At 34.8% G+C, this 18,665-nt stretch overlaps 1 protein-coding gene across 2 annotated transcripts in view; it reads left to right on the top strand.

Annotated features, from left to right (window-relative positions):
- The window catches only part of ITPR2 (inositol 1,4,5-trisphosphate receptor type 2), a 561,528-nt gene that overhangs the window by 478,764 nt on the left and 64,099 nt on the right, over positions 1-18,665 (top strand). For both annotated transcript variants that reach the window (XM_001363065.4, XM_056799421.1), the window contains 2 exons: positions 2,868-2,960; positions 16,855-16,985. In XM_001363065.4, coding sequence (XP_001363102.1) covers positions 2,868-2,960; positions 16,855-16,985 — 224 coding nt within the window. The remainder of the gene's footprint in view (positions 1-2,867; positions 2,961-16,854; positions 16,986-18,665) is intronic.

The raw sequence follows: 18,665 nt of genomic DNA, 5'->3' as shown, positions 1-18,665 counted from the left end.
AACAAATACAAAATCTAGATACTGCCACTGTCTTCAAGGAGTTTACATTCTAAGAAATAATATATATATACGGGAATAGTAAACCAGGAAAGGGAAGTCACAGAGAGAGTAAGGAGAACAGTAGTTTTACTACTATTGATTGTCTAGCAGTTGATTGTCACACTCTTTCCTAAAGTAATGGTAAGGGTTGATTAAAGTTTACAAAGTGAGAAGTTATAAATCTTGGGACAGTATAATCTCCTAAAATTTTTAAATTGTTATTAACTCAAAGGCTTATAGATACTAAACTATAGATTTCTTTTTCTATATTAATCTTTTTTCTATATTTTCTATTCAAGTAATGGCATTTCCTATTGGTGCCATGATACATTAATTCTATGAACATGTTCCTTCTTCTTTCCTTCTAGAATCCCTAGCTTCTTTGAAGCTTGCTTCTTCTTTCAGCTCATGTTTATAGGAGTCTTTCCCATAACTCTCTACTTAGGCCATTTATTTCCTCAAATTGTGGGCATATACCTATCTGTTTATACAGTATAGTACTATTTCCCTCCATCCCCTAGCCCCTGTGAGAATGTATGTTTTTGGAGGGCAGAGACTATTTTTTAATTTAGTCTTTATATCCCCAGTGTTTATCACAGTGCCTTGCACATAGAAGACATTGTTAAAAGGCTTCTTGGATGGGATCAGAAACTACTTAGGAATCTTCAAGAGTGAGCTCTTTGCCTTAACTTTTATGATAGTGCCTTAGAATTTCCATTTTGAAACACTTGCCCTCCTTTCATCTTTCCTGCCAGTTATTCTAGACACAAAAATTATTATTGTTTTACACATAAATGTGAAAACTCCGGTTTGACAATAACTCATATGAAGAAAGACTTAATAGTAGTATGCCTTCAAATTTATTATGACTCAACATGATTATCAAAATAATGATATTTAGTCCTTAGGGTGCATTATTACACGTTTCAGAGGAAAAAGTAGTCCAATTGTACTTTTCTGTGATCAGATCATATTTGAACTATGTTGCTTCATTCTAATCATTACATTTTAAAAGAGACTTTGACAAATTGGAGCTTAGAGCAGTGACCAGGGATTTTAAAACTTTATCAGGTAAAGAATAATTGAACTTGGTTAGTCTGGAAAATCAGAGATTTAAAATGAATGTAAAATGCCTTTAAACATTTGAAGGACTTGTTTTCATGTGGGCAAAGTACATAGATTTGTTAAGATAGCTTTTAAAAAGCAGAATCAGGGCCAATATGTAAAAGTTATTAGGAGGGAATTTTGGATCAACATAGGAAGACATAATGTAGATTTAAAGATAAATGTTTTCAAACTTTGGGATATTGTTATTCAGTTGTTTTCAATAATGTCCCAATCTTTGTGAGCTCATTTGGGGATTTCCTGGGAAAGATACTGGAGCAGCTTGTCATTTCCTTCTCCAGCTCGTTTTACAGACGAGGAAACTGATTTATGCTGTTCCAGATCCAATGTTAAATGCTAAGGATACAACAAATAAAAATAGCTCCTACCCTCAAGGATCATACATTCTAATGGGAGGAGAAAGCATGTAAATAAAGAAGTGCATATATAGATCCATATAGATGAACATTTAAATAAGACAATGTGAAGATTATATATATATATGTATATATATATACACACAAGTTTGTATGTATGTTTGTGTGTAATGCCTATAGTTAGCATAGCATTACTTGTAGTGGGAAAATACTAGAAACTTTTCCAATATTTAGAGCAGTAAAGCCCTCTACCTTCCCCATTGTCATTTAACATAGTTTTCAAGAAGAAAGTAATAGAATAAGAGATTAGTGAAATAAATAGGAAGCATGAAAATAAGATAATGAAATCATCCTTTTTTACTGACAAAATTTCCTTCTATCTAGATCCTTTATATAATACCTTATGTAGAGATTTATATACTTACATACTATATATGTATATATATTTATACACATATACCAAGCATAGACGAGTCTAACAGCTAGGAAGGAGTCAGAGGCCTCCTAGAGAAAGAAGGTGGCATTGGTTGAGTTTTGAAGGAAGCCAGGTAAAGACCTTCCATGTATGGAGGGCAGCTGATGCAAAGGCAAGAATATGGATGATGGAGCCTCATGTGGGAGGAGTAATAAGCAAGCCAGTTTAAGCTAAATGCTAGAGTATGTGACATGGAATAAAGTATAAGAATATTGGAAAAGTAGGAAGGGTCCAGGATATGAAGAACTTTAAATGCTAAAGAAAGGACTTTATATTTAATCATGGAGGCAATCAGAAGCTACTGAAATTTAATGTGTATATTGGACTTATACTTTAGGGAAATTACTTCAATAGTTATGTTGGAGATTGGATTGGAATGGGGAGAGACTTGAAAAAATGAGAACAATTAGAAAGTTTGCATAATGGTCTAAATGAGAGGTAATGAAGACCTAAACTGCTTAGGGATTGCAGTTTTTCTCTGTACAAAGGGGAGGAGGTTATGGGATTGCTTGGATTGCAAGCCTCTGACTTTTGCAAACCTTCTCCCTCATTCTCTATCATTCCCCTAGGATGTGTTATTGGTTGTGTGAATTGGAGAAAAGAGGGCTAAGGCAAAGATGCTTGAAGACTGTAATATGTTTGGATATGTGAGAGATCAGGAAGAGTAAAGAAGTTGAGAATAACTCTAAGAATGATCTAGATAACTGGAAGAATAAGTGTTCTCAATAGTAATAGCAAGGTTCAGAAGAGTGGTGGGTTTGAGGGAGGCAAAGATAATGAAATCTGTTCTAGAAATACCAATAAAATCCATATATGAGTTAAATATTGCCACTTTTATCTCTATTCCATTTTTCTGTTTTCTATTATGACAGGTAGTAATGAAGTTCATACAATGACCCTAACTTCAATCATGGGAGCATGCACTAAGGAGAATTGCTCACCCACAATACCAATTTCAAATACAGGTTAGTAGAAAAGAGACCCTCTACAATGAAATAACTTGATATCTCTGAGTTTGTATTTCTGTGGTGAATATTATTAACTTTTATAGAGTGATACTGTAGTCATTTTATGACATAATGAAGTTTAAGAAATGGGGAGGAGAAATACACAAAAAGCAGAAGTCAGCAACCTTTAAACCTCCCTCTAGCAAATGAAGGAGAATGGGAAAAAAGAAAGGTTAGACTCTTTCCTCTTGGCCCCAGGGTAAAAGTAGCAGGTGTTTTAAAGTAGGAGCTGATCTCATAATGGCTATTGGTCTGCTTACAAAAGTCGATTTAACCCATAATTTACCTGGAGAATCAAAAGAATTGGAAATTACAAAGAAATAAATTGGGGTCTGAGGAAAGAATAACCTTCTCACAATTACAGCTATACAAAAGGGCAATGGGCTGGTCTTGTGTAGTGGCTTTCCCTTCACTAATCATCTCAGGCAAAGACAAGGTGACCTCTCTTTGGAAATGATGCAAAAGGGAGTCTTCCTCAGGTTTGATTTGAACTTGATGCTCTCTCAGGTCCTTTTAGACTCAGATTTTGATACTCTCTGAAGGTGTATTTACATGTGTGTCTACTGCCCCAGTTTATCCATTTCACATCCCACTTCTGCTCTGATGATTTTCTTTTTGGTTTGTACTTGTTACTTCATTGGCCCAGGTAACTTCCGTTCTGGAAACTCCCCTTGTCAGTGCACATTTGTACCTCTTCATCCGCTTAAGAGTTACTTGTCATGCTGGGAGATTGTGACATCCAGAATCACATAACCATGTGTCAGAGGTTGAATTTGAATCCCATTCTTCCTAATAGCAAGGCCAGCTCTATACTTGCTTTACAAGGCTACCTCTCCATAGGACTCATTTCCTTAAAATAGCAATAGTTTTTCCTTTGTCTTTGATACCACTTAACAAACCTGTATCAAACTTAATGAGAATCTCTATTCAGTTCAAGTTTAAAACCAGACTGTATTCTTTTTTTTTAAACCCTACCTTCTGATTTGGGTCAGTTAATCAACAAGCATTTATTAAACATGCTGTGCTGATCAATTGGAAATACGATGAAGGAAAAAATATATGATCCTTACTCCCAAGGATCTCAAACTCTAATGTTGAAGAAAATAGGCTAATAAGTATATATACACACATGCATACACAGACATACATATATACACAGATACATATATACATACAGAGAGAGAGCTGGAGGTGAAATGGAGAAGGGGAGAAGACTGAGAAAATCTTGGTTTAGTTACTTGCCAGTACATAATCAATATAAAATTTAATATCTCTGAGGTTCAGTGGACTCATCAATAAAATGGCTATAATACCTATTCTGCTTACTTATTGTGATGATTAAATTAGATGATTTATGAGACTGTTTTGTAAACTATAAGGCACTAGAGAAATGTAAGACATTATTTACATTATTTATTTTAAAAATATACTTACTTTCTGTCTCAGAATTGACAATATGTACTGGTTCCAAAGCAGAATAATGAGAAGGGCCAGGAAATTAGAATTAAGACTCGCTGAGGGTCGCACAACTAGGAAGTGTCTGAGGCTAAATTTAAATGCAGGCCTTGGTTTTTATCCACCGAGGAACCTAGCTGTTTTCCCATTATTTATTTAAATAAATATTTAATACATTTTATGTATTTTTTATATAATTAAATAATTTAAAGAATTATTTATATAAATTTTATATTTATTTATTATTTATTTAATCAATATTTATTTAAATAAATTTCAAATACCTCCTTGCTCCAATAATTAGAAATGTGCAGAGAACAGGGCTATAGGTATCAGAAACAAGCAATAGCATTTCACACAGGATAGCACTGGAAACTTCAGATTTATTGACACATTTACGTATACTTGGCCATTGAAGTGGAATGGTGCCCATTGCACCTTCACTGCAAGTACAACAGTAATTCTGTATGTTTACTTAGTTTCCTGGTTTCAGTTGGGGCAGAATGGATTGAAATGCAGCTTTTTATTGTCAGCATGGGTCTACAGCAGCAGCAACAACCATGACCGCTGTCATTCCCTTGTGCCCCATTTGTATCATAACCATAAGCCATTCTTCTATGTAAAACAGATGTGTAATTTTGAACCCATCATTTAGTTCTTCTAAGCCTCAGGTTTCTCATTTCTTGGTTAAATTAGATGATGTGTATCAGACAGTTAAAATGGAATTTGTGTTCTGAGGTCAGCCCAGAAAAGCCTATTTTACCCATAATGCCCATAAAGTAAGGTACTAGGAGCCTTATAGAGCCTAATCACTCATTTTTCTCTGGACAAAATGTGTTACAAGTAACAAATAGGAACATCAGGAACAGATCCCCTCCCCTGCACTGAGTCATTTTAGGCACTAGAGATGAAAGCACACACATCATACTCCTATGAAGAGGGCTTCAAATGTAAATAATGCAGGGGTTTCAAAAGGACATTCCCCCAGCAAGAGAAATGGGAGGATGAGGACACTGCCTTCCCTGGGTAGCTGTGACCTTTTGGGCAGCTGGTGTAAAGATTGGGAGTTTGAATTGGTAGCTGATTGTTTAGGGGATCACTTTATTCATCTTCTTTTTGGTGTTTGATATAGTGCCTGGTGAAATTCACTTTGGGGAAAACATCTATTCTGTGTCATTGGTTTAAAAGCACAATCAAAGCTAACATCTTTTGTAAAACATCTCACTCTGCTTCAGAAAAGTATTAAAATTTAATTTGCAGACCCTAGTGAACAACTGTGAAGATTTTGGTTTATTTGTTTAATTTTACAAGAGGACTGTCACAAAATTACACACACACTCACACACACACACTCACACTCACTCACAGAGATTTGTTGAAGAAAGACTCAAACTTGTACTAAGATGGAAACTGAATCATCAGCTCCTAAGGATACGATTTCTCTGGATTATGTTTAAGTTTATTGTCCCAGCATCAGAAAATTTGCACTGCATTTGATAGCCATCTGTGAAGTAAAACTTTTGCTACTCTTCATTCTTCTTGACTACAAACATTCACTTAAAGAAAGGAAAAGAAAAAGAAAGTGTTTTTTTTTTCCTGGGAAAAGAACAAAGTACCTCTGAGGAAGTTTTCAAAGCTGTGGAAGAATTGGCCATCATCAAGATAATTTTCAGCTAGAAAACAAATTGGGCACAGGGGAAGAGGAAACACAAAAATGCATTAGTGTTTTGGTGTCTTGCTTTGATAGAAAAGATTGAAAAATACCCAAAAAATCTCAGATGAACTCTCTTAATCATTTGGATTTCCTAGCAGGTGTCCAGTGATTTCCTTTTCTTCTGGTTATAAATGATTTGAAACAATTCTATAATGATTTGCTTCTAACTAAAATTTTAGAGTACCAAGGAAGAATTTACAATTCTATTCATGCTGTTATAGTGTGTTAATGACAATTGTTGTTTTTGGAGCTTCTCTAAAATCTTACCATGTTAGCTAATCACACACTCATGGAACTGGTATTTATTAAATGCCATTATTTTTGAGTAGCCAATGTTTAAGTTTCCTAGAAGCCCTAGCTTAGGGGGAAAATATTCTGTTGCTGCTGCATTGTATTATTTATTCCTTACCTTGTATAAAGCATTATATTCCCAGTTATTAAGTTTATCATAAAGAGAAACAACATGGAAAGAATGCCTGTGCTTGAAGTCAGACCTGGGTTCAAAACCTGCCCCTAGGACTTAGCAGTTGTTAGACTATAGCCAAGTCACTTAATCTCCCAGTGTGTCACTTTCTTATCTTGGTAATGAGATGATAGTAATATCTGTAGTCCTAATTTCCTTTTTAAGAAAAAAAATCACTGTAAACTTAATAATTATCAACATGTATAATTGTTTTCATTCCAATTTCCAATGAACATTTATTAAGGACCTACTATGTGCCAGGCATTGTGCTAAGCACTGGGGATACAATTAATAAAAGAAAGAAACTCAATCCCTCACGAAACTCAATCCCTCACCTTGCCACTTGACTTGTGAGAACTTATTAATTTTCTCTCATTAGACTTAAAAGGCAACAACACTGTTTCCTAGAGCCTTGGATGAAAATTTCCTTAAAGCTAACCTCATTTCATGTCCAGGACATCCCCAAAAGGGAATTAGAAATTACTCAATGTTTAGTGTAAATCAAGTATAGGACATCTATTTATTTCTTTGTATCTAACACAAGAGCCTTACAAATTCACATAACATAGGAATCAACAAGCAGGAGTAATGATTTATAAATACTGTTATACATACCTAGGATGTTAATATTTAAGACATCATGATGTGAAGCATTTTTGGAGACTACTGAAAAAGCATTTCATTTCCACCTTGGCTCTGCACTATTCAAACTCATCCCTTCAGATTCATGGATTTTGGTGGTCCAGTCCAACAGTTGGGCTTCTGCCAATGATCATCATTTTCAATCCACTGGAGTAGTTTGATAAAAACTCATTCCAAAGTACAAATGGCACAAAATAGCTTCCCAAGATGGATACATCAATCTCAGAATGGCCTCATATGCTTAAACAAACATCAATCTTACCAACTATATAATTTATTAATAATAACAAAGGATGCAAAAATAGAAATTAATATTTCAACAATCTGAGAAAAGCCACAACTGAAATCACAACAAACAATTGGCTACAGTGGTAGATGCCTCTAAAACAGCCAAATTCAATACTTTCAGAATAGAAATGTAAAGTTTCAAGACTTCTTCTCATGAAAACTCTACACAGAATTATCTTCTGCCCAAAATAAGAATTAAGATCAATTCTCTCATGTTATTTCTACTTTCTCAAAGACCATAGTAAATTTCAGTAGTCTCTGACAAACTTGCTCTTCAAAGACAGATAACTGTGCAAGTCTCTTTAGGAAAAAATCTGTGTTTGACTTCTCTCTCTACACTCTTAGACTGCTTCACAGATATTAGCAAACTCTTAACTCGTTATGATTCTTTTCTCTCTTTTAGAGGTGCATTAACAATAATGCCACCTAGATTAACAGAGGAAGAAATAGAATACCTTAACAACCCCATATCAGAAAAAGAAATTGAACAAGCCATTAAAGAACTCCCTAAGAAAAATCCCCAGGACCTGATGGATTCACAAATGAATTCTATCAAACATTCAAAGAACAACGAATCCCAATATTATACAAACTATTTGACAGAATAAGCAAAGAAGGAGTTCTACCAAACTCCTTTTATGACACAAACATGGTACTGATCCCAAAGCCAGGCAGGTCAAAAACAGAGAAAGAAAACTATAGACCAATCTCCTTAATGAATATAGATGCAAAAATCTTAAATAGAATACTAGCAAAAAGACTCCAGCAAGTGATCACCAGGGGTTATTCACTATGACTGGGTGGGATTCACACCAGGAATGCAAGGATGGTTCAATATTAGGAAAACCATCCACATAATTGGCCATATTAACAAGCAAACTGACAAAAATCACATGATTATCTCAATAGATGCAGAAAAAGCCTTTGACAAAATACAACACCCATTCCTATTGAAAACACTAGAAAACATAGGAATAGAAGGACCTTTCCTAAAAATAATAAACAGTATCTATCTAAAACCATCAGCAAACATCATCTGCAATGGGGATAAACTAGAAGCCTTCCCAATAAGATCAGGAGTGAAACAAGGATGCCCATTATCACCTCTATTATTTAACATTGTACTAGAAACACTAGCAGTAGCAATTAGAGAAGAAAAAGAAATTGAAGGTATTAAAATTGGCAATGAGGAGATCAAGCTATCATTCTTTGCAGATGATATGATGGTCAACTTAAAGAATCCTAGAGAATCAACTAAAAAGCTAGTGGAAATAATCAACAACTTTAGCAAAGTAGCAGGATATAAAATAAACCCACATAAGTCATCAGCATTTATATATATTTCCAACACAGCCCAGCAGCAATAATTAGAAAGAGAAATCCCATTTAAAATCACCCTAGACAATATAAAATACCTGGGAATCTATCTGCTGAGATAAACATAGGAACTATATGAACACAACTACAAAACACTCTCCACAGAATTAAAACTAGATCTAAACAATTGGAAAAACATTGATTGCTCATGGGTGGGGCAAGCAAACATAATAAAAATGACAATCCTACCCAAATTAATTTACTTATTTAGTGCTATACTCATCGAACTACCAAAAATTTTTTTCAGTGCTTAGAAAAAAAAAACCCATAAAGTTCATTTGGAAGAACAAAAGATCAAGGATATCTAGGGAAATAATGAAAAAAAATGTGAAGGAAGGTGGCTTTGCAGTCCCAGATCTCAAACTATACTATAAAGCAGTGGTCATCAAAATAATATGGTACTGGCTAAGAGACAGAAGGGAGGATCAGTTGAATAGACTTGGGGTAAGTGACCTCAGCAAGACCAAAGCCCAAAGATTCCAGCTTTTGGGACCAAAATCCACTATTTAATAAAAAAAAAACTGCTGGGAATATTGGAAGACATTATGAGAGAGATTAGGTTTGGATCAACATCTCACACCCTCCACCAAGATAAACTCAGAATGGGTGAATGACTTGAATATAAAGAAGGAAACTATAAGTAAATTAAGTGAACACAGAATAGTATAAATGCCAGATCTTTGGGAAAGGAAAGACTTTAAAACCAAGCAAGAGTTAGAAAAAAACACAAAATGTAAAATAAATAATTTTGATTACATCAAATTAAAAAGTTTTTGTACAAACAAAACCAATGTAACCAAAATTAGAAGGGAAGCAACAAATGGGAAAAAATCTTCATAACGAAAACCTCTGACAAAGGTCTAATTACTCAAATTTATTAAGAGCTAAACCAATTGTACAAAAAATCAAGCCATTCTCCAATTGATAAATGGGCAAGGGACATGAATAGGCAATTTTCAGTTAAAGAAATCAAAACTATTAATAGGCACATGAAAAAGTGTTCTAAATCTCTTATAATCAGAGAGATATGAATCAAAACAACTCTGAGGTATCACCTCACACCTAGCAGCTTGGCTAACATGACAGCAAAGGAAAGTAGTGAATGCTGGAGGGGATGTGGCAAAGTCAGGACATTAATGCATTGCTGGTGGAGTTGTGAACTGATCCAACCATTCTGGAGGGCAATTTGGAACTATGCCCAAAGGGCGCTAAAAGACTGTCTGCCCTTTGATCCAGCCATAGCACTGCTGGGTTTGTACCCCAAAGAGATAATAAGGAAAAAGACATGTACAAGAATATATTATTCGTAGCTGCACTCTTTGTGGTGGCAAAAAACTGGAAAATGAGGGGATGCCCTTCAATTGGGGAATGGCTGAACAAATTGTGGTATATATTGGTGATGGAATACTATTGTGCTCAAAGGAATAATAAAGTGGAGGAATTCCATGGGAACTGGAATGACTTCCAGGAATTGATGCAGAGTAAGAGGAGTAGAACCAGGAGAAAATTGTACACAGAGACTGATACACTGTGGTACAATCAAATGTAATGGACTTCTCTACTAGCAGCAATGCAATGATCCAGGACAATTCTGTAGGACTTATGAGAAAGAACACTATTCACATTCAGAGGAAAAACTGTGGGAGTAGAAACACCAAAGAAAAACAACTGCTTGATTGCATGGGTTGAGGGGATATGGTTGAGGATGTAGATGCTAAATGATCATCCTAGTGCAAACATCAACAACATGGAAATAGATTTTGATCAAGGACACATGTAATACTGAGTAGAATTATGCAATGGCTACAGGAAGGGGTGGAGGGAGGGGAGGGAGGGAAGAAATATGATTCTTGTAACCAAGAATTAATGTTCTAAATTGACTAAATAAAATTTTCCAAAAAATAAAAATAAAACCAATAATGCCAAAGTCTTTTCTGAGGAGGTAGAGGCGACAGCACCTGCAATGGCATTTGCCAAGTTGTATCTCCTCACAATGACCGTGAAGACAGGCTAGAATCAGAGATCATATCTGAATGTCCTGCTTTCCACTGGCCTCTTCCCTCTGCCTAAAAATATGTTCAGATTTTCCCAGTCCTAAAAAAGCAAACAAAAAAGATAAAACCTAAAGCATTTTCTCCCTTTTATTATTAGTAATTAAGATAATAGTAGTTATCATTAATATAATGCTTTAAGATTTGCAAAGCATTTTAAAATATCTCATTTCATTCTTACTAAAAGATAGCTGCTATTATTATTGTCTCTATTATCCCACAATGCCAGATTTGAACTAAAAAAAAAAGAATAGTGCCTGCTTCCTATTTCTCACCCTTCTCTAACTCCATAGTTCCTTACAAAAGCTTTTCTATCTCTACTATAACATTGAAATTGTTTTCTCAAAGATTATTAATAACCTTCTTAAAGAATCCTTACCTTTTCTTAGATCACTACTAGGTATCAGTTCCAAGGCAGAAGAGCAGTAAGGGTTAGGCAATTGGGGGTTAAATGACTTGCCCAGGGTCACATAGCTTGGAAGTAAATGAGGTCAAATTTGATCTCAGAAACTCTTGTCTCATTCTGAGGAACTTATGAGAAAGAACACTATCCACATTCAGAGGAAGAACTGTGGCAATAAAAACACAGAAGAAAAACAACTGTTTGATTCCGTGGGTTGATAGGGATATGATTGGGGATGTAGACTCTAAATGAACATCCTAGTGCAAACATCAATAATATGGAAATAGGTCTTGATCTATGACACAAGTAAAACCTAGTGGAATTGCATGTAGGCTACAGGGAGGGAGGGGAAGGAAAGAACATGAATCATGTAACCATGTGAAAAATATTCTAAATTAGTTAATTAAATAAAAATTTTTAAGAAATTTAAAAAAAGAACCTCTTGTCTCTAGGCCTGACTCTCTATCCATTGAACCACCTAGCTGCCACATCAATAATCTTTTAATCAACAAATACAGAAGTCTTTTCTCAGTTCTCATCTTTAACTTCTGTGCATTTTGGCCAGTATCTTCTTATTTTGTCCCTTTGTCCCTTTGACAGACAGACAGAGATGGGGAGGAGAGAGAGAGAGAGAGAGAGAAAGACAGAGACAGAGACAGAGAGAGAGACAGAGACAGAGAGAGGGAGAGAAGCTTGATTCTATGACTGGTATGTGGAAAACAACATTCTTTATAACTGGTTCTAGCTCCTTCTGAAATGCCAGATCTCTTTCTGTTCCCAGGACCTTCTATATGATCAAATCACACATATTCATATGTTTAAAGCATCAGGAGCCATGGGGCTGACTTTCACTTTGAGGGAACCTGAAGCATGTAATCTGAGCACACTCCTGGCAGGTGGCAATTATGACTGTGCTATGTGTGTGTCTGGCATTGGGTACTGGATTCGATTTTGAGGTGTGACTCACGACCTTAGTTTACTAGGGATCTCATGTGTGTGGGAACTCCTTAGAAAAAGGATCTTGAAAAACATCCACATTTTTCCTTTTGGCTCAACTCTTATTGATGTCCCCCTCTAAATTCTCCATAGGTACTGGAAGCCTTCCTCTAAGTCTTTTGATATTATATGGGTACCAGAAGAGGATGTAGGAAGTCTACGATTCCTTATGTATACTACATGGCCAAGCCACCTTCATATGTTTATTGATACTGTCTCTTATAAAGCTTCTTTTGTCCAAATCTCCATTGATATAGTGTGGCCCATTTAAGCTCACTCCATATCTTGCTGATGCCAATTTGGATAAGCTGCAATCTTGTTTCTTTGGATACTGTAGTATTCCATGACTCACATCCATACGTAACACCAGAATATTGGTGTTAAAAAGATATTTAGTTAGTTTCAGGGAGATATTCAGGGTTATTAAAAGTACTTCATAATTTCTCAAATGAAATCATGGTGTCTTCCTCCTTTTAAATTCTGGCCCGATCACTATTAATTTTCAGTATTTGAGCTAGATATTTATATCAATGGGCTCTTTAACTGAATATCACAGTCTGGAAAATGGCTATTCATGTAATGGTTTTCCCCCCCTTCATGTTAGGCCAAATTCTTTTGAGTGATTTTGATTCTCAATTAGGAAGTTTACAGTGTTCTAGTCTTGAGTTGGTTAGCACTGTCAACGTGGAAATCTAGACATCCCCAGTTTATTTAGTTGGGAGGTAGAAACCCCAGTTCTGACCTTGTCATAGGAGAGTTTCCCCCTGAGGGAAGGTCCCACTTCGCCAGACAATAGACATCCACTCCAGATGGGAGGTAGACCCCATCTGAAGTCAAATAACTCTTTTGTCTCCAGAAGCCTTTCCCAGTATATCACACCCTCCTTCCGAGGATCGAACTCAGAACCTTCAGCTTGCAAGACTGATGCGTTACCTACTGTGCCAAAGCTGAAGTGGATGTCTTTGTCTGGTGAAGTGGGACCTTCCCTCAGGAGGAAAACTCTCCTGTGACAATGTCAAAATCTGGGGTTTCTGCCTCCCAACTAAATATACTGGGGGTTTCTAGATTTCCACGTTGACAGCACAATGCCACATGCAAATACTAAGCATCAGGAGACTTTCACTAATAATAAGGTATACTTCTTCCACCTTGGGCTTTGCACTGGACATTCTCTACAAAAGTGGCAATCATCCTTGTCTCCTTGTTTTATGCCTTGCTTGATATTAATGATTAGAGAATCACCAAAGACTTTATACTCTATCAAAGAATTGTTTATCAACCTAATGTATTAAGAGTGGAGCATATGATGAGGAAGATCCTTTATAGCAACATTATTATTATTTCAACTAAATGAAAACTGTTTTAGAAGTCCAAAAATAATTGGCACAGCACATCTTAGTCAGTTGTTCATCTATAAAATACAGTCCAATGTAGAGTATCATTTTCAAATTAATGACAGTTCTCCTTTCATTTTTCATAAAGGATATTCTTGTTAGATATAGAAATAATTCATCAAGATTATGTTTGGATCCAGCAAAGTCTTCGGCTCAGCCTAAGTCCAAAGAAGCTCATTATTGGTAGTCTGGATATTTAATGATGAAATCTTTGGCTATGGCAACTGAAGAAACAAAAGGAAAAAAATAAATCTCTCTGAATTCTGTTTGCTTCTTTCCTTCTTAAAGTGATGATGGCAAAAAGGAGGACAGAGGATACTAAAAATGATTTTTACACACCATCTATGAACATTACTCATTAGGAATCTAAATGTGGCATCCATGTCCATTAACAAAAGAATTCAATATTCTCCTGGAAAAAATATTTATATGAATCTTGACATAATCACTATAAATAAAATTAGAATTTATAAGGTGTTGCTGCTAATAAACATAATTTACAGTTGAGACATAGATTAAGGAGTTAGAGCTTATAAAGACAAAATAAAATCACTTCTTGGGGAGCTCGGTCATTTTATATAAACATTTATGAAAAGATTACAATAAAATTTATTCCTCCTCATGTGCCAAATATGTGTCTCATAAAGTAGGTAGAAATAGCAAGGGTACAAATATAAGGTGTGAAAAAATTCTGCAGAGTATTTGATAAGACCCTACAAATTAAATAACGATATAATTTAATTCCCTGTGCAAAGGATGGAAGACTAAAAATATATGTTGGAAAACATAATTAAGGAATGAGAAAAAAAGGAGGTCAAAAACTTCTTCAAGTGTTCAGAAAGATTTTGATTATATATTCTAAATACTTTGAGAAGTCAGGAAGAATTAGACATTTGAAGTATCAAATAATATCACAAATAAAATTTACTTGGGAAATTCACTAATTTTTAACAGATGAGAAACAAGTAAATACTAATGTGGGAGTCATTTTTGAATCAGTTCTTTGTGAAATAAGACAAATAAGTTTACTTGTGAGAGCACAGACTATCAATACTATATTAGAAGGAAGAACAAAAATTCAGTAAATTTAGTGATAAATTAAATCAACTCTAGCCTGACCTATTTAAATCAGCTATTCATGATAAAAATGGGAAATGCATGGAAGAGACATCAATATCAGTGATCACCAGACTATGGAAATTTAATGAAAAGAAATCAATTGAAATAAGGAATACTCACAGAATCACATCATCACAGAATATTTTATTTGGAAGAAGTATAAACTACCATAAATTTCAATGCACCTCCCAAATAGGAGTCCCTATTAGAGTACATCCAACAAATAGTCCTCCAACCTTTGAATACCTTTAGGGAATTCCTACTACCTCTTAAGACAGTCTATTTCATTTGAATAGTTATAATTGTGAAGAAGCTTATATCAAGCTCAGAATTGCATCTTTGCAATTTTTCGTATTGCTCCTTGTTCTTCACTCTGAGCATAACAAGTCAACTAATTTTTAAAAATCAACAAGCATTCAAGTGCTTACTGTGTGCCAGACGTTGTTCTAAGCACTAGGGATACAGAGAAAGGCAAAAAGAGTTCCTGTCCTCAAGGATCTTAGATACTTTTGATGGGAGTGAGGTAGGCATGATATAAATGTGATACAAAGTATAGGGAATATAAATTTAAGTGAGAAAGGCTCAAGTGACTGGAGAGTGAGAATTTCTCTTAAGGTAGGAAGTAGCATTTGAGCTAAATCTTAAAAGAAACCAGGTGTGTCAAATGTCAGAAGTGCAGAGGGAAAGCTTTCTAGGCAAGGCAGACAGCCAATGCAACAGCACAGAGATGGAAGATGTAGTGTTTTGTGCAAGGAACAAGAAGCTGACTAGTATTGCTGGATTGTAGTCCAGCATAGAGTCATAAAGTAAAAGAAAACTATAAAGGTAGGAATGTCCAGGCTATAAAGAGTCTTGAATGTCAAAGGAATTGATATTTGCCTCTAGGCAAGGGAGCCACAGGAGTTTATTGAGCAGGGGGTGATACAGTTAGATTCATATTTTAGGAAAATTTTGGCAGTTATGTGGAAGATAGATTGTCATATAAAAAGCTTTAAGGCAGTAAGACTGATTAAGTTACTACAATAATCCAGGCAAGAGGTGATAGGGTGCTTTGTTTCTTATAAAATAAAATAGGGTGGTGGCTGGGTGAATGAACTTCACCTGAAATATTATGGTCAGTTCTGAGCATCACATTGATAAATTGAAGGTATATCAGGTCAATCAGTGCTCCTTTGGGAACCAAGGCCAGATCAAATTATTGTTCTTACTGTTTCTCATTCATATGACTCCTCTTTTCCCTTCCTGTTTTTGCACTGTCTTTCATGCCTAGAATGTACTTTTTCCTCACCACCTCCTGAAATTTCTAGTCTGAAATTTGCTTGTTCATATCCTTTGACCATTTGTCAATTGAGGAATGACTTGTATTATTATAAATTTGTTTTAGTTTTCTATAAATCTGAGAAATTAGAGCTTTATCAGAGAAGTTTTCCATGAGACCCCCCCCCCCCGTTTGTTGTTTCCCTTCTAATGTTAGTTATATTGGTTTTGTTTGTATAAAATCTTTTAAATTGAATATAATCAAAATGACTCATTTTATATCTCATAATGCTCTCTCTTTCTTGTTTGGTCATAAATGCTTTCCTTCTCCATACATCTGCCAAATAAACTATTTTTCATTGCCCTTATTTACTCATGGTATCAGCCTTTAGATCTATATTGGATACTCATTTTAACTTTATCTTGGTATAAGGTGTGAGATATTGATCTGTGTCTAATTTCTGCCATGCTGTTTTCCAGTCGGGAACATTTTCAATATTGTATGTGTACCAAGTGTTTAGGATGCTCTGCTTGGTCCATATACAAAATGCCTGCTACTACTTCAAACTGAAGATGAGTATGACTTAAAAATACAACAGTCCATTAAAATGTTAAATGCTTTGGTACAATTCTTAGGAAACATGATACATCAAAAATGCTTTATTTCAGTCTTGATTCTGTTTGCTTTTGTAGTTGAGGAAGATGATGAAGATGGGATAGAACGGACCTGTGACACACTCCTGATGTGCATTGTTACTGTGTTAAACCAGGGCCTGAGGAATGGTGGTGGTGTAGGAGATGTTTTGAGAAAACCTTCTAAGGATGTAAGTGTCTAGGAAAGTTCAAAGTGAATCCTGTGAACCTTGTAATCACTGATATCAATTTCTACAATACATAAAAAGAACTTGAACAGCATGGGTTTTTTCATATTAAGTCAATCATACTACATAGAAACATCCCAAGAAGGAAAAAATTTTCATTTTTCTATAAAAAGTGGATAGAGGGGAACTCATAAAAGATGTTGGAAGTAGGGCTAACTACATGACCAACAAAATTAGCAGATAATTTACTTAAGCAAAATAACTGGACAAATGAATAAAAAAATATTGCATAAATCATCTGACTGATTTCATTATGTCAGATTGGATTAATTTGGATTAATCTTATAATCCTCATTTAGACAAAGTGTTAGATTTCCTTAAACAAGAGAAAAGCAGTGCAACATTTTGGTTTTGAAGACTTGGGTTCAAATCTCAGCTCTCACACTAGTTATATGACTCTGGGCAAGTCATTTAATCTCTTAGCTTCCTAAACTCTGAAGTGGGCAGATTAATTATGGTCATGATAATGTTAATGCTACCTACTTTATAGATTATAAGGAGAAACTTTGTAAATCCTAAAGCTGTATATAAAATTGAGTTATTATTAACAGGCAAATAAAAGCCAATTTATGTAAGATTTTTGCTGGAAGACTTTGTGCATTGATTTTCTAAATTTTTTTTCTAAAAACTTGAAAATTCTTTCATATGTTTAAAGTAGGACTTGAGAAATGTTTCCTCATTAGATTTGTACAGTATATTATAGATAGGAAATTATGACAAGTATTTTTTAGTTCTTTAATAGATTTGGTAGTTATAGAAGTCTGGCATCTTTTTAAGGATTTCCTAAAATGATTAACACTTCATGCCTTTTTATAGTATCCATTATTTATCTATGAGAATTGCAAATTTAGGCTATTTGAAATAGGATTTACAAGTAATAAAAAATTTCATTTTTTTAAAGATCCTCACCTTCAAAATCTCAGGCAGTGAAATAGTAAAAAGCATATTGGAACTAATTATGTAGTCATAGATAGATCATTTGATATCTCTGAACCTCACCATCCCTATATGTAAAGTAATACATAGGTTTTTAAAACATTTTTTATACATTTGATGCTATCTCGCTCATTAGATTGGTGCTATTATTACCCCCATTTTACGAGTGAAGATAATGAGGAATAGAAAAAGGTTAAATTACTTTCCTAAAGTCACACAGTATTTAGGTAGGATTTGTATCCAGTTCTTCCTGGTATCGAGATCAGAACATTTTATGTTCACTATACAACATTGCTTCTGTCTAACCTGAGGTAGCTGAGTTCTGCGTTCTCTCAGTATTCAAACTTCAGCATTCTATAGTTCATGATTTCATTTAATTCTTATATAATTCTTTTTTAATTTCCAATTTTAATTTAATTTTAATTCCAAAAAGTTTAGAAAAAGTACTTCTCCTTTTTACTCATTGAAGAGGTTAGGGATTATGGTCATGAAATATGGAAAATACTGTCAAAATTCAGTTTTTTCCTCTGTCTTTTAAAATCTCCTTTAGCGGATATGGTACACTGTGTCTGGGTGTGTGGGAATGTGTTTGGAAATGGAGAAAAATGTTCTCCTAATGGAAGTAAGCCTTAAGCTAAGTTATGCCTTCAATGAAATATCAGGACAAGAAAGCAGGCTCAGATCTAG

This window comes from Monodelphis domestica, chromosome 5, assembly GCF_027887165.1.
Source record: "Monodelphis domestica isolate mMonDom1 chromosome 5, mMonDom1.pri, whole genome shotgun sequence".
NCBI lineage: Eukaryota > Metazoa > Chordata > Mammalia > Didelphimorphia > Didelphidae > Monodelphis > Monodelphis domestica.
This window is presented reverse-complemented; position numbering and strand designations above follow the sequence as displayed.